At 39.9% G+C, this 22,490-nt stretch overlaps 2 protein-coding genes across 2 annotated transcripts; both read right to left on the bottom strand.

Annotated features, from left to right (window-relative positions):
• Positions 1–1,821: 1,821 nt before the first annotated feature.
• LOC311149794 (transcription factor 15-like) lies at positions 1,822–3,512 on the bottom strand (the record flags this gene model as incomplete). Its single annotated transcript, XM_084187021.1, has 2 exons — positions 1,822–1,887; positions 3,024–3,512. The coding sequence occupies 2 exons, from the start codon at positions 3,510–3,512 to the stop codon at positions 1,822–1,824; spliced, it is 555 nt and encodes a 184-aa protein (XP_084043147.1).
• Positions 3,513–11,648: 8,136 nt separating this feature from the next.
• On the bottom strand, positions 11,649–13,946 carry LOC311149734 (sulfiredoxin-1-like). The gene is made up of 2 exons (XM_084186944.1): positions 13,672–13,946; positions 11,649–12,780 (listed from the first exon to the last, which is right to left on the bottom strand). Exons 1-2 carry the CDS (start codon positions 13,897–13,899, stop codon positions 12,571–12,573), a joined length of 438 nt encoding a protein of 145 aa, XP_084043070.1. The 5' UTR covers positions 13,900–13,946; the 3' UTR covers positions 11,649–12,570.
• Between the last annotated feature and the right edge of the window lie 8,544 nt (positions 13,947–22,490).

Raw genomic sequence — 22,490 nt, 5'->3', positions numbered from 1 at the left:
CCAACAAGATTAGGGCACAGTATCCTCCTGATATCATGCGAGGACCTTTTCCTTTCTGCATTACAATGTATATATTTCAACAACATGGTCCTGGACTGTGACTTCATGCCCACAGGGTCTCATTGCACTTCTTTAGCCCTGTCCCCTCTTGCTCCACAAAGACATCCAACTTCTCAAGCTCCCTCGTCTTCCATTGGGCTACTACAGTGATTTATACCTCTGACATCCCAACAGCTGTGTCAGGGTCTCGGAGCAGAGTGCGCGCTACTATTTGCCTTGACTAATTGATACCAGGCTTCAAATAAGGCAACCGTGTGATTTGCAAAAATACACCAGTCAATGAATGACACAAGAAACCATGATCCTTAGCTATGGCTCTACATACTTCACCAACAACTTATTGGCAAAGCTATTGGAAACAATATTAAGAGTGTGTGAGAGAGACAGAGAGAGAGAGGCAGAGAGAGAGAGAGAGAGAGAGAGAGAGAGGAGAGAGAGAGAGAGAGAGAGAGAGAGAGAGAGAGAAGAGAGAGAGAGAGAGAGAGAGAGAGAGAGAGAGAGAGAGAGAGAGAGAGAGAGAGAGAGAGAGAGAGAGAGAGAGCGAGAGAGAGAGAGAGAGAGAGAGAGAGAGAGAGAGAGAGAGAGAGAGAGAGAGAGAGAGAGAGAGAGAGAGAGAGAGAGAGAGAGAGAGAAAAAAAAAAAACTTTAGATTGAACTCCTGATTTTTTGACCGAAACTGAAATAGATATGAGTCTTATCAAGGATATCTAGATAAGAGCTTAATGTATGTCACTTTGATGTTATGACACTTTGATATACCGTGGGTACTTTAGAGTAGGTCACTTTTGAGAAGTTTATCCATGATGTTGTTTTTTTATGATGTAGAGGGCTCCTTTCTCCTGCTTGTCCTTGTGTAATTGTTAAGACAAAATAAACCTGCCATTTTAGGTATTCATTGGCAAGCCTCTTGGACATGCCACCCAGCAGACCATGGCTCCCAGCTTCATCCTCCTGAGGATATTAACCTTATTTTGTACTCTCAAACTGTTCGACCACTTTCCCAGGGTTTTGTTTTGAATGCAGTAAATGTCATGTTCTTGGACCATACAGTACACACATATAAATGCATGTCATTTTAGAATATGGTTACTTGTACCAGCTCCAAAGCTTTTATAGTTTTACATTGCATTAACATTTAATTGTAAATATTGTTTTAGTCAATGTAACATTTCTCAGGACATCATAATATTGTGCCCTAACTGACCACCTACCATCTGCTCTGGCACAGAGGTTGGCATGAGAAAATCCTTAGCAACATAAAAAATAAACAAGGAAAAGTCCTCCAATCTCAGTCTCAAAGTTTTCCTGTTTTTCTGTGCCCTAGCATGAACTAGACAAGGAATCAAGTGAATAGGTCTGTCATATGTGCCTTTTAATTAACTTTTAATTAAAAATATAAAAACTGCAACAATAGAGGAGGAATAGACAGACGTGTTCGAAGGAAAGAAAACTACAAGGAGAAATTACATTTTGATAAAAAATAACTTTTATTTCAAAATGTAATACATGTACAACACAAATATCACACAAATATACAAATCTATAATTTCTCTATCTATAAATGCACTGCATTTGTTAAAGGCTTCACTTTGGACATTGTTTTGTTCCATGCTTCTCACAGCATTCTCTCAAGTATAAATAGTCTCTTGTTTCATAATATTCTCCAGCATGATGAGAATGGTTCTGTTATGGCCTGCTTTTAGTGTTCCCTGAGTTTGTGGATGAGGAGTTCTGGTTCTTGCTGTTGTGTTTCACGGTCTTCTATCTGCGGTTCACTCTCAGAGAACCAACGCCTCGCATCTTCAGACAGTCTTTGCCATCCTTTATCTGGAAAAAATAAAGCACATTTTGGGGGACAATTAATAAGTGAACAATTTCCTCATGGCACTGCATATCACTACAACCAACAACAACAACAAAACATAAACAACAGTATACAGTATATGATAATAATGATGATGATGATGATATGATGATGATAATGATAATAATGATGGTGATGATGATGATAATAATGATGGTGATGATGATGATGATAATGATAATAATGATGATAATAATGATGATGATAATGATAATAATGATGGTGATGATGATGATGATAATGATGGTGATGATGATGATGATGATAATAATGATGATAATAATGATGATGATGATAATGATAATAATGATGATGATGATAATGATAATAATGATGATGATGATGATGATAATAATGATGGTAATGATGATGATGATATAGTATTAACGCCACTGATTTAAGGTTACTTAAAGTTTATTACATAAATGTAATACTATTCTGTTATAAATGTGTATTGAATATTGCATTAGGCCTACATTCAAATCAATTAAAAAACGTGTGCAAACAATGTATGTTTTCTTTTCACAAAATAATAGGCTATCCTATATATTTTAAATATTTTTTTATTCAAAATGCTAATACGTGAAACATTGGCAGTGGAAGAAAGAGGCGTCATCTTGAGGGCACACCAATGAATAAATTCAATATCTTTGAATTAATTAAAACACATTGTAAAATAAAAGTATAAGAAATTGTAAAAGAAACGTAAAATGAATTGTAAAAGAAACTATACTTTGTATATTACTATTCATCAAATTTAGGGGTCACGTTGGCCCCTCAGTATGGGCATGATGGCGCCTCATGCGAAGATGCGTAAAATGTTGTTTTACGCGGGAAGATCTCGATCCAGAATAGAGCAAAGAATAATTTAATTCCTTTGACTTGGATATATCAATCAGTGTAAAATGTTAGTCTTCCAAAAACAAATGATTCCAACATAAGATCATATTACTTCCCAACAACGTGATGGGCAGGGCCTGTGTATAATACTATTTGGCTGAATTTTAGCCATGTTTTCAAGCTATTGTTTTCTTCACTGATCTAAACCTTTTCCACTTTAATTGTGGACAATCATATTTAAGAAAACGCATTTAATTACCGCTTTTCTTTGATTGCTCAAACAGAAGGTACAGATGGTGCGAGGCTGCTTTCCACCGCTCTCTCCTTGCGCGTAAACCGCGCCAAGACAAGGTTGTCCATCTCCATTCCCGTCTCCGAGCAGCAGGGTGTTGGTGAGGTGGGAGATGTAGCTGGATGCTAGGCGAAGCGTCTCAATCTTGGAGAGTTTTCTGTCCACTGGCTCAGTGGGTATTAGAGTCCGAAGTGCAGTAAATGCAGAGTTGACGCTTTGGGTTCGGTCGCGCTCCCTGGCATTGGCTGCGTTCCGCTGTTTCACAATGACAACACTGCTGCCTCCCGACTTTCGAGAAATCCTCCGCCGTTTGTCGGCGGATGCGCAGCATCCATAGCTCTGATCCGAGCTACCGTCGCTCTCGCTGCGGTTCTCCTCGTCTTCGGACATCATACTCAGGTCCGGGTAGCTGATCAGATGAGTCGCAATTGGCCGAAGCATGGCAAAGGTCATCATCGAAATGTTTTGGGTCTGGGTCTCTAAAACGATGGCCCAAGAAAAAAATAAGAGGAGAAAACAAATCCCTAAACGAATGAATATTCTATGCATGCATATTGGGGACCTAATGTAGACTTGGCCTATGTCTTTAATGTCTAGGCCTAATGGTAGTTCAAAAAAAAGTTTGAAATGTCTAGTTTTCCTCAGCCACGTGTTTGTTCAATGTCTTGAACATCTCAGTCAGTGTACCGGCCCACAGAGCTCTTATAGTTGGATGGGAGGAGTTGTTCAAGGCATGGAATGTTCAGCCTCCAATCGAGATGTAGGCCCTATAACCAGCCCATTGCAGCCTACTATAGTAAATACGATCTATTTTTCATAATCTGTTTTCCAATTGCCTGTATTGCCTTAAATGGGTAAGTATTTAATTGGATTTAATTGGATTTTAAAGTGTTTAATAATAATATAATTAATAGGCCTATAATGATAATAATACAAGTTATTATTGTCTATAATAAGTAGCCTGGCTATGAATATTTTAATACAATAAGGCTGTTATAGTCATTCATGTTAAATTGATTATTATTATGCATATCACAGTTTAAAAGTTAGATTTCTAAAACTTTTGGTAACACTTTACATTAAGGTACAATTTAAAGGTGACTGTAAGGGTTTATATATTGTTGACAGTAAAAATATATATATGTATTTTATAGATCAGTAATGAACCCTTATAGGCCTAATTAATTGTTTCAAATAAGGACAATAAAGATGGTGCTGACAGAGAAGGGCGACATCTTACAAGTTCCAACCCAACTTTGACATATAGTGACTTTTATCGTGTTTATCTTTACTTTTTTTTGTACAGAAAGTTCATACTATTATCACATATGACCAAGCACTTCTGGACATCAGATCACCAGTTTAACCTCGATTTTGAATTCAAATACGACTTCAACTCCAACTCAGCTGTTCCACTGTTCATACCGGACCCTATTATTTTGTTCCATTGGCTACCAAAACGCCGTAGGCATAAACACGGGAGATGAGGTGGAGTCCTAGTGAAATTGAGGCGAAGAGAAAACCAAACGGCACTCCTCTCCGTTCTGTTGGCAAATGTTCAGTCACTCGAGAATAAGATGGATGAGCTTCGTTTGAGTCTCCTATCAATATTATATGTCTTACTGAAACTTGGCTGGATGATGACACTATGCACGTAGTACTCGGTGGATTCTCCATGCAGCGGCAGGATCGGACGGAGGCTTCAGGGAAGTCAAAAGGAGGTGGAGTGTGTTTTTTCATAAATAACAACTGGTGTTCTGCTTCAAGTGTGAAGGAAATCTCGAGCTTTTGCTCACCTGATATAGAATACCTCACGGTAAACTGCAGATCCTTTTATCTACCAAGAGAGTTTGCATCCGTAATTATCACATCTGTCTACATCCATCTACAAGTCAACACCACTCTGGCACTCAACGAACTGTATGGGGCCATAAACAAACAGGAAACCGTTCACCCAGAGGCAGCGTTTCTAGTTGGAAGGAGACTTTAACACAGGGACTCTTAAACCGTCCTACCTCACTTTTACCAACACGTCTCCTGCGCCACTAGGGCTGCTAAAACTCTAGACCACTTTTATTCTACCCACAGAAACACATACAAGGCCCTCCCTCATCCTCCCTTTGGCAAATCTGACCTTGACTCCATTCTTCTGCTTCCTGTTTACAAACAGAAGCTCAAACATTAAGTACCTGTGGTGCGCTCAATACGGAAGTGGTCGGAAGAAGCAGATGCAAGGCTACAAGACTGTTTTGCTTGTATAGACTGGGATATGTTCCGGGATTCATCCGATAGCATAGAGGAGTTTACCATAACAGTCACAAGCTTCATCAATAAGTGCATAGACAATGTCGTCCCCACAGTGACTATAAGAACGTATCCAAAAACCATGGATTACAGGCAATATCCGCACTGAGCTAAAGGCTAGAGTTACCGCTTACAATGAACGGGACACGGACATGGATGCATACAAGAAAAATGCAAAAGGACAATATAGGAGGAAGGTTGAATCCTATTACACTGGCTCCGACGCTCGTCGTATGTGGCAGGGCTTGCAGACGATAACGGATTACAAAGGGAAAACCAGCCATGAGTTGCCCAGCGATGTAGAACTCCCAAACGAGCTAAATGCCTTTTATGCTCGCTTCAAGGAATATAACACTGTGCCTTGCATGAAAGCCCATGTTTTTCCGGATGACTGTGTGATCTCGCTCTCCCTGGCCGATGTGAGCAAAACGTTTAAACAGGTTAACAATCACAAGGCCACTGGGTCAGATGGAATACCAGGGCGCGTTCTCAAAGCATGCGCAGACTAGCTGGCAGTTGTCTTCACATACATTTTCAATCTCTCCTTGTCCCAGTCTGTAATCCCAACATGTTTCAAGCTGACCACAATTGTCCCCGTTCCCAAGAGCTCCAAGGTAACCTGCCTATATTACTATTGTCCTGTAGCACTCACATCTGTAATTATGAAGTGCTTTGAAAGGCTGGTCATGACACACATGAATACCATCATCCCAGACATCCTAGACCCACTCCAATTCGCATACCGCCCCAACAGATCCACAGATGACGTAATCTCAATTGCACCTCACACTGCCCTCTCCCAACTGGATAAGAAGGGAAATAACTATGTGAGAATGCTGTTCATAGACAACAGCTCAGCGTTCAACACTATAGTCCCCTCTAAGCACATCACCAAGCTAGGGACCCTGGGACTGAACCCCTGCCTTTGCAACTGGATCATGGACTTCCTGACAGGCCGATCCCAGGTGATGAGGGTAGGCAACGACACCTCTGCAAAGCTGATTCTCAACACGGGAGCCCCTCAGGTGTGTGTGCTTAGTCCCCTTCTGTACTCCCTGTTCACCCTTGACTGCGTGGCCACGCACGACTCCAACACCATCATCAAGTTTGCTGACGACACGACGGTGGTAGGCCTGATCACCGACGGCGATGAGTCAGTCTACAGGGAGGAGGTCAGAGACTAAGCAGTGTGGTGCCAGGACAACAACCTCTCCCTCAACTTCAGTAAGACTAGGGAGTTGATCGTGGACTATAGGAGAAAGAGGGGAGAGCATGCCCCCATCCATATCGACGGGGCTGTTGTGGAGCGGATCAAGAGCTTCAAGTTCCTTGGCGTCCACATCACTAAGGACTTAACATGGTCCACACACACCCTCACAGTCGTGAAGAGGGCACGGCAGACCCTTTTCCCCCTCAGGAGGCTGAAAAGATTTGGTATGGGCCCTCGGATCCAAAAAAAGTTATACAGCTTTGGATGGTGTAACAATACAGCCAGTCACTACAAAGATACAGGTGTCCTTCCTAACTCATTTGCTGGAGAGAAAGGAAACCGCTCAGGGATTTCACCATGAGGCCAATGGTGACTTTAAAACAGTTCAAGTTTAATGGCTGTGCTAGGAGTAAACTGAGGATGGATCAACAACATTTTAGTTACTACACAATACTAACCTAACTGCCAGAGTGAAAAGAAGGAAGCCTGTACAGAATAAAAAATATTCCAAAACATGCATCCTGTTTGCAATAAGACACTAAAGTACAACTGCAATAAGTGTGGCAAATAAATTATCTTTATGTCCTGAATACAAAGTGTTATGTTTGGGGTAAATCTAACACAACACAACACTGAGTACCACTCTTCATATTTTCAAGCGTGGTGGTGGCTGCATCATGTTATGGGTATGCTTGTCCTCAGCAAGGACTTTTTTTTAATAAAAAGAAACGGAATACAGCTAAACACAAGCAAAATCCTAGAGGAAAACCTGGTTCAGTCTGCTTTCCAACAGATACTGGGATATAAATTAACCTTTCAGCAGGACAACCTAAAACACAAGGCCAAATATACACTGGAGTTGGTTACCAAGTGAACATTGTATGTTCCTGAGTGGCCTACAGTTTTGACTTCAATCGGCTTGAAAATATATGGCAATACTAAAAAATGGCTGTCTAGCAATGATCAACAACAAAATTGACAGAGCTTGAAGAATTTTAAAAATAATAAAGTACAAATATTGTAGACTCCAGGTGTGCAAAGCTTTTAGCGACTTACCCAGAAAGACTCACAGCTGTAATCGATGCCAAAGGTGATTCTAACATGAATTAACTCAGGGGTGTGAATACTTATGTAAATGAGACATTTCTGTATTTTATTTTGAATGCATTTGCTAACATTTCTAAAAACATGATTTCACTTTGTCATTATGGGGTAATGTGTGTAGATGGGTAAGAGAAAAAATCAAGCGTTATGAATACTTTCTGAAAGCACTGTAGCTCCATTCTTGTGTATTTTATTTTATTCCTCTTGTGTTAGTATTTTATTTTAATTTGTGTTATTCTTTTTAAACTGCCTGGTTGGGAAAGGCTCGTAAGCAAGTCTACACCAGTTGTATTCGGCGCATGTGACAAATTACATTTGATTTGATTTATTGTGTGATCGTCACTTCGGTGCTTGCCAAAATGTGCAGCACTAAACTCATTATTTAGCTGTCATCAAAACGATAATCACACAATTTAATCTAGACAATTTATATTTATTGAATAATAATTAAGAATGATTAATTAAGAATAATTAATTTTCTCCATCGATTATTTTGATCTGAGATAGTTTAGAGAGGTGACTCTAAACTGGCATGTTTGTCTGATGTTTATGGTCCAGTCACCCGCTGAGGTTTGTTTTCTCAATGTCACAAACAGCTCCTGTAGGCCCAGTGGAAGGTGGAGAGGTCAGTGAGGTTTTACTACTGTTTTATGTCGAAGAGAACCCCCGCCCAAACCCTTCAAATTTGAGCCTCATAATTTGCTAACATTGCTGACAGAATATAAATAATCTTTCATGAATGAACAATTAATAAAAAATATGTAAACAGTTAATAAAAATTATTCATAAAAATAGGTATAGTCTTGTATCAAGGACACAAATATTTTCTATGCTTTCTTGGTTAACTTTTTTTCAATGTGATTTATTTCCTAAACCCCATCTCCCTCAGTAGCTAACCTACCCTCGCCCCACGCTGAGAGGGTTTTCTTGGGCGGTGGGAGAAAGTGAAGTGTTGAGTAAATAAACGTTGAGCAGATGTCCGACTGACCGACCAGGGGTGAACCAGGGACACCCGTCCACTTTCTGGGGCCAGCTTTGACAAAACAAAGTGAGGACTGAGGTAAATGGGTGCTAGCCTAGAAACCCTGAGGTAAATGGGTGCTAGCCTAGAAACCCTGAGGTAAATGGGTGCTAGCCTAGAAACCCTGAGGTAAATGGGTGCTAGCCTAGAAACCCTGAGGTAAATGGGTGCTAGCCTAGAAACCCTGAGGTAAATGGGTGCTAGCCTAGAAACCCTGAGGTAAATGGGTGCTAGCCTAGAAACCCTGACTTTAAAACAGCCACCAGTCACCAGGGCAGCTTTCACAAACATGTCCCCGCCACCTCCTGCCTGCCAACCAACACAACAAACCACTGCTATGTGCCTCAGCTGCATTAACAATGCTAACCCACCAGACATCCAAGCCCACTTTATAAAGAAGCACTGACTGAGACCATTTTAAGCGTTATTATAAGGACAGGGCATGACAAGTACAATGACCCAAAAAAATGTCTTACTTTATTAAGGCCTCATCATGCCAAGTGGCACATAATGCCTCGACAAAGTCCCTCCATTGACCCAAAATAAGTTTGTAAAAAAAGTCATAATATGCTGTATACCTTTCTGTAAATACAGACTCTTCTCCCTAAAGAGAATTTCAGCAGGGAATTGTACAGGGAGCACTAATTAATGGAGTAATTTAATCTCCATGGAAATAATCTGGGGTAATAGACAAAAATAGTGAGGTGTTTGAAATATGCCTTAATTGTCAGCATGTGGGTTGGTTAAGAGATGCTTATGAACAACACTCATTTTTCACAGGATTTCTCAAGGATCTTAATGTCCATCCGGAGGAAGTGTTCCCATTTATCCATGGTGGTGAGGTGACAGCTCATTGGTTTCACCACCTGCAGAGGCCCCTGTTATTCAGCCTGGAAATAACATGGGAACTGAGAAGCAGCGTAGAGTCAGAGAGGAGATAACATCAAACTGTCTACATCCATGCTGACAAAAATACATATTTCAGACAGCATCCCTCACTAAGTCTCACTGAATATCTATGAAAAGGGTTAGGCGTAGGAACTATATGTTTTAAGATAGAGAAGTGACTTATCTTAAACTGATAATACCCTTCAACCACAGCTCAAAATCAGTTGACGTTGTAGAGTTTAAAATCAGTCTAATGTTCTAGCCAAGGCAGAATTATACATGAGTCTGCATGGCGGTCAAGAAGGCATTGGAAACACTGGTCTGGCACGAATTACACGCCTGTGGTGGCCAGCAGTCGGAAGGAATTCCTGATAGGGAGCCCTGGAGAGGCATAACCCCTAGGCCGAACAAACAGGGATACGTCCAAATGGCACCCTATTCCCTATATAGTGCACTCCTTTTAACCAAAGTCCTATGGGCCCTGGTCAAAAGTAGTGCACTATAGGCCTATAGGAAATAGGGTGCCATTTAGGACACAGCCCAGGCCTCAAAAGGACTCAGACGTAATCCCTCCCTAAGTGGAACAAATGGGTGAGCTGCTTTACCGTCCGGAGGTCACTGCTCACCTGTTTTATTGAGACTCACTCTGCAAGGCAATAAGGATCAAGAAGAGCAATTAAAGACTCCTGTTTGGAGTTGGGTACAGGGAGGAAAGGAGAAATTACACGGTTCTTAGAGGAACTTTTTTTATTTCACAACTGGAATGGATCATGTTGCAGACCCACCAGTGATCAAGAAGTAAACATAGAACACATTTCTTTGGATATGAACCACTGTGCATTACTAGAGGTTTGTAATTCAAAATGTATTGTTGGCTATTTAGTAGCAACAACAGAAAGAGCAAGAACGAGAAAGAATGTGACCACATTGTCTCTAAATAAACACTTCCTTCAACTTTCCACCTGATCCCCATATCGTTTATAAAACCTAAAAGATAAAGCATCTAGCACCCATGGAATGAACCCCCTAAAGTAACAGGTGCAATCTCTAAAGTCCATGGACGTTTAGAAAAAAATACATCTGAATAAGGGTTTCGCGTGTCAAGAACCCTGTGAGGATATGGTTACTTCCAGACAGTGAGGGAGAAACAGGAAATCGCCTCACACGCGACGATTCTTTTGAGAAATTTACAGTCCTTTAGGGCTATTTTGCAATGGCTGCCCCCAGTCTCCTTTCACTTCCTCCACGGCCGCAGAGGGAGGCGAAGAGGCAGTTCTGAGCTTGCAGACTAGAGACATGGATGGAGACCCTTATCTTAGTGTAGTGATCTGCAATGGACTGATCTTTAATCACCCTTTCCTTTTTTGTTTGGCTACCTTTAGATCAAAGGCTTTACATGAGAACCTACTGTATAGATGAGAGCCATAATAATCAGAGCCTTTTGTCTGTGTGACCATGAGTGATCTAACATCACAACTTATCAAGCAAGGCCTCATTCAAAGCAAGGTCTTTCTTTGTGACCACATTATGTATACCTGTGAACTTACATAAAGCTGCATACCACAGCAATGCACTTCCTTGTCCTTGAAGAGACTATACTGAACTTTTGCCTCTGAAGATATACAGAACTATTGCCCCTAAATGGACATAAATAACGTCCAGAAATGACCTCATTAGACAGAAAGAGGTGTCATGTCAAACACATATTTCAAAATCAAAGAGCAAAAGGAAAATGGGCCTTGTTGTAAAGGTTTTCCTCCTTCGGCCTGAGAAAGCCAAAAGCACCTCCTCATCCCTCACCCTCTATGGCAAACACAACCTACAGGAGGTCACGAGGTTAACAAAAGGCCAGTCAGTCTGGTCTGGAGCTTGGAGGCACTCTGTTCTCATGGCATCTGACCCTTGACCTCTTCCCCTCATCCTGTCCATCAGCTCATATCACGGACTAATGGAGATGCAGGGCCATATTCTGACTTTAGATTCATGTGGTTAACTCAAGTTTTATTTTGTTAAAATCTTCCATTGACTTCAATAAATGATTTACGCGAAAGTCTTATGTTGTTGACTTTTACACTGTCTTTAATTGTATCTTAAAATCATTTAACATACACATTTACATTGCAGATAGAAACACCGGCCAGTATAGTATACAAGCAAGTTTACAACTTCAAATGAAGTTCATTTGAAAATATATACATCTCTTAATGAATCTTATTTCTTTAATTCTATATATGATATATAATTGGGACTATTTGTATGTGGAAATATAATATTCCACCTTTCGGCATTAAAGGTGATACATGAGGGAAATTCATATAACGGCATGATATAAAACAGTGTCACATCTCCACCTGCTGGCCAGTACTTACACTGCACTACATACAATTATGACTGAAACCCCTGATTCGCATAAGATGTGTACAAAACATTAGGAACTTCCTAATATTGAGTTGCACCCCCTTTTGCCCTCAGAACAGCCTCAATTCATCAGGGCATGGACTCTACAAGGTGTCAAAACCATTCCACAGGGATGTTGGCCCATGTTAACGCCAATGCATCCCACAGTCGTGTCAAGTTGGCTGGATGTCCTTTGGGTGGTGGACCATTCTTGATACACACAGGAAACTGTTGAGTGTGGAAAATCCAGCAGGGTTGCAGTTCTTGACACACTCAAGCTGGTGCGCCTGGCACCTACTACCACTTAAATATTTTGTCTTACCCATTCACCCTTTGAATGGCACACATCCATGTCTCAATTGTCTCAAGGCTTAAAAATCCTTCTTTATCCTCTCCTCTTCTTCATCTACACTGATTGAAGTGGATTTAACAAGTGACATCAATAAGGGATCATAGCTTTCACCTGGTAAGTCAATGTCACGGAAAGAACATGTGCTCCTAATGTTTTGTACACTCAGTGTAGAGTATACCCACATCTACAGTCCTCAGTACTGACTGTGACTCAAAAACAGTCCTCAGTTAATCCAACTTCACTGTAGGTCTGGGGTTGAGGCACCCAAGTAAGTGCGTAGGTCTGCAACATTTGATTTGAAGATCTTTGCTGGAATGGTGTTCATTTTCAACCGTTTGTATGCCTCAAACCGGTGACAGCCTCCAAAGGAGTAGTAGTAATTCCCTCCTTCCCTGCCCTTGATCCAGAGTATATCAATAGGAGGAACAGTGTTGATGTCTGTAGATTCCTATGAGGAAAAATAATAGGTGAGTTTTTCTATTCCATTTCAGAGGTTCTTTATCACACAGAACAGGGAAATACACCTGTTTGACGTTTGTCATGAGTCTTGTCAAAATTGTCTATATTGTAAAAATTCATGAAAACAAAAATGTAAGGTTAGGGTTATGCATTAGGGTTAGCAGTGTGGTTAAGGTTTTAAATCAAATTTGATGACTGTGGCAGAGTGACCACTCTGCAGAGTAGCCTGAAGACCCAACGTTGAATTGCATTGAATTCTACGTCGTGCAGAAATTAGCGTTTGGATCAGGAAGGTTTCCTCTCACAACTTCTACAGGCCAGAATGCTGAATAAAATGATATTTTAACTTACTTTACTGGTTGTCCGTGTGGTTGGTCCTTTTGCAGGTAGGAATGTGAGACAATATAGCCACAGGAAAGTATAATTACATCAACTTTTCAAAGCGCTGGTATACTTTCCTGTGGATATATTGTCTCACATTCATACCTGCAAAAGGACCAACCACACGGACAACCGGTAAAGTAAGTTAAAATATCATTTTAACCAACATTCTGGCTTGTTTTGAGATAATTCCCCAAACAAATGAATGGCATTAATCTCAGACTGTGAATGAGAGGTATCAGTCTGATTGTCAGGCAATCTGCAGAGCTGCCTCCAGAACAAGATTCATGATGAAAAACGCTAAACTGCTTTTGATCCATTAAACATGGCAAAAATGTGTAATTCCCCCTAGAGGTTTATCAGTCTAATACAGTAGCCTAGTCTGTCAGATGTTTCCCAATCAACAAGAGAATATTCACTGCCGTCTGTTTTTATACCACCACCACTTATCTGAACTCTCATATGGTTTGATCTTGGCAGAACAAGGACACATTTTTACCTGTATTGTATCCATAAGGCTCTGAACTTTGCGCTCATCTAGTACAGGAGGGATTGGTCGTATGATAACTTCCATTGGCACGTTATGAACTTCCTCGACATTGTCCGAGTGAATAGACCTATTTTCGCTGTTCTTCTTACTGTCCATTCTATTATGGGTGATGTTTAACTGTCTGATAGGTAAAAATGTGTGGTTTCCACTGCACCCACTCCTCAACAATCGAAACATTTGTAATTCAGTTGAAGTCGTACGGGCTTTGTAAACGCAGAAATAGCATAAACTCATGCGTAACGACGCATGCAGCTTTCCATTCGCCAACGGCATTGTCTATCAGCGCATAAGAGCTCGCCAGCAAAGATTGTTATAACTAACCCAGGATATATCACGGCCTGTCGTTTCCAATGGGAACAAATTAGTCATAGTGAGCAGAACAAGCAAGGAGGGGGGCAGAGCCAAGCACGATCTAGCGAGATCCTATTGGCGCGTTCTAGCATATATTTGCACATTTCCGTTAGGTAACGCCTACTCTGTGAAGTGCGCGTGTGCCATAACTCCAATTCGCCCTTGCACTCCTTCTAAACAACGCAATTTTTAAAAACATTGGCAAAGGGTCAAATCTACAAAGCTTAGTCCACTCTGTTCGTGACAAATTGTAGTTTTGGGAACAGAAAACTGTATTGACAGCCAATGTTTAATCGATGAGAATATTAGCGTTAATGTCGGCCACGAGGCTTCCTCTCATCACCATATTTGGTAGTGAGTGGAAACTCCAACCGGATGCTTCTCACTTATATATCTGGTGAAATATCTGGCTCTTTGTTCTATCTGTGTCGCCAGCTTGTAGCACAATGAGTCAGATATTTTACCGGATGTAAAAATGTGAATCATCATTTGCGTTTCCAATCATTACCAAATATGGCCGGCAGGGGAGAAGATGGATTTTGGCTGACATTGTGCTAATTTTCTCATCGATTAAACATTTGATCTCCATGCAGTTCTCTGATTCCAAAATTAGAATTTGTAACAAACAGAGAAAACTAAGTAAAACATTTTTGTTGCGTTGTTTAGAAGGAGCGCGAGGGCGAATTTAGTTAATAGGAACTAGAACGCGCCAATAGGAACTCACTAGCTCGTGCTTGGCTCTTCCCACCTATCTTGGCTTAGTTATAAAAAAAATCGTTGCTTGTAGTCCTAAAACCCGGAAATGAGTTACTTCTGGTTCGTTCAGCCATCTCTATAGGAAAAATGAATGGGGAAATAATAGGGTTTGGGAATTAACGCCGAAAAGAAGGTCTGAGGTTAAAACAGGCTTAGGAGATCTTATACGTTTTGTTCTATGAGATAATAGCAGTCAGTTAACATGACCATTATGAAGCCTTTATGGGATTTATGTGTTTTTTATTATTACATAAATTCTTCAAAATTCACAAAAGGTGACGTTAGCTGGTGAAGATTATCTCATAGAACAAAACGTATAAAATCTCCTAAACCTGTGTTTACCACATACCTTATTTTCAGCGTTTATCTAAAAACCCTACAAAAACGCCATTCATTTTCCCCGGAGGCTTTGCCCAACGAACCATGGCGGAGTTAGTGCCTACAAAAAAACGCCATTTTAGCCTGCTGATCGTGCCAGTAGGCACAGGTTTCCATTAACCCAAGTTTTCAATTATAACAATAATGCTTCTTTGCAGGACAAGGATTGTCCTGACATTCAAGAATGCCTGAATTGGTTGATCTTAAAATGAATGACTAATCACATGAAATAAATAATAATCTTCAGAAATTAATTTGTCAAAGCAACAAAATAACTAACGCTTTACAATGATGGTGAAAACTTGGGGAAATGTTGTGGTTATGGGGGTTAACATCTTCCTGGAAGTTCAGAGGGTGCATGGAGGGACATGTCAAAATAGTTTATTGAATTCTCCATGTGGTCTATATTAAAATGCACTTAACTGAATATAATAGGCTATTTATTCAATATTGTTGACAATTTCTACTTAAAATATCAAAGGGACACAAAAGGCACTCAATTCGTGGAACGACCCTGATACCAAACAGTCTCAGTTATCAGCCATAACATTTTTTATCTGATTTGTTAGGTGGCAAAGGAAAAACTATGGGGTTGGATTATTATGCATTACTGCATTACTATACAATCATAAAAAATCAATTTGCTGTGAATCAAAATAATAACAGTTATTTCCCCAAAGTTAATTGTGTTGCATCTCAACATGATAGAGAGAAATGTCAAAGCAAGATTTAAAAGCGCTGATATATCTTGCATAGACCTAGGGAGTTTAGTTCAACAAACAAACTGAAATGTCACAGGAACTTTTGTAAATATTATGCTTCTATAGACAATGCACCTTTTAATCAAAACCTGCAGTCAATTTACTCATAGCCCAACTGACTCTCATTAACATTCATCCTAGCAATTAGTCATGCAGTTGAAAATAATAAATAAACAGAATAAATATGCAAGCAGAATCTTTAGGTGACTAACTTTTTATAATGAGGTGTGTGCATGTTTTGAATTGTGAAGTGTTAGTACATGATATTATGCCTTTTCCGTCAAAGAACACTTGGAGTATTATGAGCGGATAAAAAGTATATTTTTGTAGGGATTTCAAAGAGCCAGTTAGGTTGCTGTGGTAACTAAAAGGAAGTCTGGGCTCAGTGCTTTTCCCATGCAGGTATTACTGGGAAGCTTCAAAGTAGTGAAGAGGCTAGAACAATTGTTGGTTTCTCCAACCCACAGTCAGGTTCTAACACTAATGAGACAATTAAAAATGAATTATTGGAAGGAGACGCAGGTCACTGCATTAAGTCATCACAAATTCTTTGAACTACAATATGATAGTGCATTAAGTATGTTTTAATTAATTGGTCACAAGGGGGATCAGCTGCAATTTATGGCCCATTTGTATAGTATGTTCAAAAGAGTTCAAAAACATCAATCCAAAAGCTTATCAACAATGTAATAGAATAAAGAGTTTACTAATGTAACAATCTCAAACAAAGCAAATTATATATATCGTTTTCAGGATATACTCAGTGTTCAAAGCATTGGCCTACTATTCTGTGGAATATAATGAAACAGATGTACAGGTAACTGCCTAAATAAAAGAAACATCAACATAAGGTGTCTTAATAGGGCATGTTGGGCCACCACGAGCCGCCAGAACAGCTTTAATGCACCTTGGCATAGATTCTACAAGTGTCTGGAACTGACTCGTTGGAAAGGTGGCAACCTATGACGGTGCATGTTGAAAGTTACTGAGCTCTTCAGTAAGGCCATTCTACTGCGAATGTTTTTCTATGGAGATTGCATGGCTGTGTGCTCGATTGTATACACCTGTCAGCAACGCGTGTGGCTGAAATAGCCGAATCCACTAATTTGAAGGGGTGTCCACATACTTTTTTATACATAGTGTACTTTGTATCCCTCATTCCTTTATTTTGGCAGTTACCTGTATATATTCTTGAATTAAAACAAAACTGTACTTTCCCTATCATATGCAACTTATTTGATGTAAATATTTGCATGACATGTGTAGGTTTTGAATACCTGAGCTGAAAATATGAACATTATCTGAGGTTACAAATCTAACCAACACATCTCTCCACTGTCAGCACATCAGCTTATTTATATATGCAATGCCACATCCAAGTCACTGCTTTGCTGTCAACCACACAAACCCCAACTTCACCATGGTGCCCCATTAGATCATCACAGGAGAGGAAGAAACCTTGTCACTCACATCCAACAGACATGTAAATGACTCCTACAGTACGTATTTCCAGAAGTCCCACTGCACTCTCTATAACCCTTAACTGTCACAGCAGCACTCGATCCCAGTACAGTAGCTAACATATCTCTATTACCAAGATTTAGTTAGTCATACAGGTACAGCATCGGGTCACGGAAGAGCAGTTCTCACATAATGATTTGCTGTTAATATTAGATTTCAGCTCCCATGGGATTGTCACACTGGAGCTCCTCAAGAAAATTACCTGCCAACTCTCTGACAGCAGGGCTATGAGCTATTTTTATTTATAACACAATGACATGCTTTTAAAGTGATAATTATTCTGACGGTGATGTTCAGTCTTTTAAACTAACTCTTTGAGAGATGTCTCTTTTAATTGTGACGGGCTTTATTAATGTCATTGCTGGATGTAGCTCTTTTTACAGTAGAAGCTAGACTGATCTGTTGTGTTCATACACTCTGTTGAACATGCATGAATGCAAAAGCTAACACATACTGTATGTGGACTATTCAGCCAAAACAGTAAAATAAAGTTGCTCTCCTCAAAAATAATGGGGGAAAATAAAACAATTGTTTGGCGAGGAGTTGGGCTTGTACCTTATTCAAGCAGTGCCCTTTTTAACTTTTGCCTGAACGCTGACTTAAAAAAAAGTGAAGCTCAGATGCTTTAAATGCATGAAAATATGATTTTGACATGACTTCAAAAGAGAAACAGAAGGAAGAGGTGGCCCCTCTGCCAAGAGAGAGAGGAGCTAACAGATGGGTTTTACATAAACAGCACAAACATCAAGAACACTGAGCTAAAGAGCTTGGCAGTCTCAGCTGATGAAACAGACCAGGGAGGAATCGAGATGCTTTAATGAGCTTCTCTGTCCTGTGATGCACATACTGAATGTGCAAAGACAAATGGTTAGCTCTTAAAGAGGCAGTTACAGTTATGGTTAGGGTGGCCTTGACTGCCTAAGAACCAACTGGTGAGGCACACACCTTTCCCACTGGGCACATATGTCAATTCAACGTATATTCCACGTTGGTTCAACGTAATTTCACTGAAATGATGTGGAAACAACATTGATTCAACCAGTGCGTGCCCAGTGTTTTGTTGACAGTAAAGACCCATTAATACCATTTTGGGACAAGGGATATGGTAATATTCTACAAGATGTTTACATTTGGATGAAGTAGTTAATTAGTCATTTGGACAAATTAAACGTTTTTGTGTTTGTTACTTTTAAAGGATCGTATTGATTTCCAGAGTATTTACTTGTCAAGAGAAGGGGACCTTTACATTGGAGTCAATCATCCAACAGATGGCGCCAGTTGCAGATGGATGCTAAGAAACAGTACATGAGACCAACACTAAAACATAGTTGTTAGAGTAATACTGTTCTTTGAGGGTCTAATAAAATAATGAATTACAAGCTCATCACATCCTAATCACAACAACATGGAGGTAATGTAATGTATTTTCTGAAAACCCTGAACAAGTAACACAGCTCTTTCCCTGTCCATTGTGCTGAATTATAGGATCTCTCTAGAGGGGATTGAGACAGATTTCATCTCTGACAGTTACTTAAAATACATAGGCTATCTGAGGTCAATCTCTTTCAAGAATAAGTGTAGCTAGCGTGCTCAATATTGCAGGTACTATTCAATAATTCAGTGTGTGTGCTCCTAATGGCTGGGTCGGTTGGTGGAGGAAGGAGATGGCTGCAGCCTGTCAGGCACCAGAGAGACATGATTATGCGTCCCAATTGGCACCCTATTCCCTATAGTGCGCTACTTTTGACAAGGGCCCGTAGTGCACTATATAAGGAATAGGGTGCCATTTTGACAGAACTATGCCAGTCATTTCTCTCAGGGTTCACAGTCTGATCATTTACAGCTCATCCTATTACACCCAGCCAGTACTACCAGGGGGAAGTTATGGTGATGTAATTGGATTCCATGTGTAACAGTATTGCTTCCGTCCCCCTCCTTGCCCCAACCAGGGACCCTCTGAACACATCGACAACAGTCACCCATGAAGCAATACTATCGCTCCACAGAAGCCGTGGTCCTTGCAGAACTACTTCAAGGTCTCAGAGCGAATGACGCCACCGATTGAAACACTACTAGCACGCACCGCTAACTAGCTAGCTATAGCTATTTCGCACTGGTTACACTCACCCCCCTTTGACCTCAGCCCAACTGAGTGATCCGGGTCCACAGCAGCAATGTAACGTTATTGCTTCCATCCCTCTCCTTGCCCCAACTTGGGCTCGAACCAGGGACCTTCTGAATACATCAACAACTGCCTCCTACGAAGCATTTCTCATTTTGTAGGTAACGATGCTTCGTGGGAGGCAGTTGTTGATGTGATCAGAGGTTCGAGCACAGGTTTGGGCAAGGAGAGGGACGGAAGCAAGACTGTTACACATGAGTCCCCACTTAATGAAATCCCCTATTTATTTTCATCGTTAAATCTGGCCAGGGACTATATAACTTTCATTACTTTAGAAATCAGGGCTTGTATCAGTTTTTTTTAAATTTTATCAATGTTTTTATTGAAATATAATACATAAGAATAAATCACTGTGGAATGAATTGAGCTATAATAGATACTAGGTAAATAGAGGTTGAATTTAGAAACACTTGTTGTAAAGCTTGGTTTTGGTAAACGCACATAATTATTACATATTTACATATATTATTTTATGGAATATCACTAATGAGGGGCTAGTTTACTGCTGTCGCAGCATACACCTTTACATGCATTGTCCCAGTTGTCCCTTGAGTGGAAAAATATTCCTGTGAATGAATGTTCTACAAAGCATCTGCCTGCTTCCCGTTCCGTAGCCCACTGTTCTATCTATCACATTATACTGTTTCATTGCTGCTGTAGGACACTGAAGGACACCACAACGCCAACATTTCAATTCAAGTCTTGTATATTCCCTGGAAACCAATCAAGGAAAACCCAGAATAATAATCCCCATTCCACATTTTTCTCTCTGGCTTTTGAGTCACTCGTGAAAGAGGAGCTCCGGCATAAAATCAATGTTCCATTAAAATGTAATGATCAAGAATGGCTTAATAGCGCTGGAACAGATGGCTCTGCTTTTAATATTACCCTATGTTTCAGTAACTCTTACACAGAATATATTGCCATCACCTATATCGGGCCTATTGTCCCTGTCAGTTGATATGGGCACTAGAAAGAATAATGGTCATATTTCTGAGAATTTGATAGATATGGTTGTAGCATTTCAGGCCAGTTGGCCTCTAGATTAGTGATTTGATGTGGATGCCACTGGGCAAAAACTGGTTGAATCAACGTTGTTTCCATGTCATTTAAACAAAATTATTCGACGTTGAATCAACGTGGAAAACTGATTGAATTTGCAGAAAGTAATCAATGTAAGGGAATGTCGTATTTTTTCCACCCAACTTTTAACCTACAGTTCAACGTTGTTTCCATGTCATTTAAACAAAACGATTCGACGTTGAATCAACGTGGAAAACTGATTGAATTTGCAGAAAGTAATCAATGTAAGGGAATGTCGTATTTTTTCCACCCAACTCGTAACCTTCAGTTGAAGTCGGAAGTTTACATACACCTTAGCCAAATACGTTTAAACTCAGTTTTTCACAAATCCTGACATTTAATCCGAGTAAAAATTCCCTGTTTTAGGTCAGTTAGGATCACCACTTTATTTTAAGAATGTGAAATGACAGAATAATAGTAGAGAGAATAATAGTAGAGAGAATGATTTATTTCAGCTTTTATTTCTTTCATCACATTCCCAGTGGGTCAGAAGTTTACATAAACTCAATTAGTATTTGGTAGCATTGCCTTTAAATTGTTTAACTTGGGTCAAACGTTTCAGGTAGCCTTCCACAAGCTTCCCACAATAAGTTGGGTGAATTTTGGCCCATTCCTCCTGACAGAGCTGGAATTTTCCAAGCTGTTTAAAGGCACAGTCAACTTAGTGTATGTAAACTTCTGACCCACTGGAATTGTGATACAATGAATTATAAGTGAAATAATCTGTCTATAAACAATTGTTGGAAAAATTACTTGTGTCATGCACAAAGTAGATGTCCTAACCGACTTGCCAAAACTATAGTTTGTTAACAAGAAATTTGTGGAGTGGTTGAAAAACAAGTTTTAATGACTCCAATCTATGTGTATGTAAACTTCCGACTTCAACTGTAAATCTAATAACATGGTGACATTTGACACATGTTGAATTAACTTTAGTTGACAACACAACCAAATGTAAGTCAAAATCAGACATTGAACTGACGTCTGTGCCCAGTGGGATCAGTCTGAAGTAATTCATTGAAAACAAGGAATCTGTTATATTGAAAGTGTATCATAATTTAAATTATGATTTCTTAATTCCGCTCCAGTTGAATCAGTATCAGGGAGGATGCAGCATCCAATATATTGTAACAACTTGTTATGAGGAAATTAATAGGTTGTCTGATTGCTCAGAGGCCTTATCAAGTGAAATAAAAAATGGACCTGTAGTTTACTTGTGCTATTGTTTTTATTATATTTATCACCATTATTGTTATCATCATTATTAATTGTAGCAGAATCAAATAAACCAAACCACCCCACAGCAATCATAGCTTACATTTCTTCATACTTGGTTGAAAATACTAAAGACAGAAAAAGAGATGCAAAGAAAGATAGAGAGAAAAGAAAGTGGAAAATCTGAATCAGTGTTTTGAGGACCATATGGAAGGTTTCAAGCGGCCCACCATATGTTGAAGGCTTTTGTTATGGTAATACTTTTTGGCACTTTTCATCATTGCACAGCCAAGCTTGGCAGATAAATAAAAGGAAAAAAAGAAAAGAGAAAAAGAACATGGACCAATCTCCCAGTCAGAATACACAGAGTAGTGGAGTGTTGTTGGTAACCTATGCAGCCAGGTCACCCATGATACAAGTCAATATTTGACGTCCATCCATGTCTGAGGACGTCGGGAGATTAAGTGGAAACGGCCACTAGGGGCAACAGTGAGCACTGTTACCTTCAAGTAGGTTACGGT

The sequence above is a fragment of the Coregonus lavaretus genome (genome assembly GCF_964263955.1).
Source record: "Coregonus lavaretus genome assembly, chromosome: 22".
Taxonomy (NCBI): domain Eukaryota; kingdom Metazoa; phylum Chordata; class Actinopteri; order Salmoniformes; family Salmonidae; genus Coregonus; species Coregonus lavaretus.
Note: the sequence above shows the minus strand (reverse complement) of the source record. Positions and strands in the feature narration are given on the sequence as shown.

What these genes read in the sequence shown, in the direction of transcription:
- LOC311149734 (XM_084186944.1), bottom strand. Translation starts at nt 13,899, where the DNA reads ATGTTTCGATTGTTGAGGAGTGGGTGCAGTGGAAACCACACATTTTTA. An exon ending in GCCTTATGGATACAATACAG is followed by an intron (nt 12,781 to 13,671) that starts GTAAAAATGTGT and finishes TTTTCCTCATAG; the next exon opens with GAATCTACAGACATCAACAC.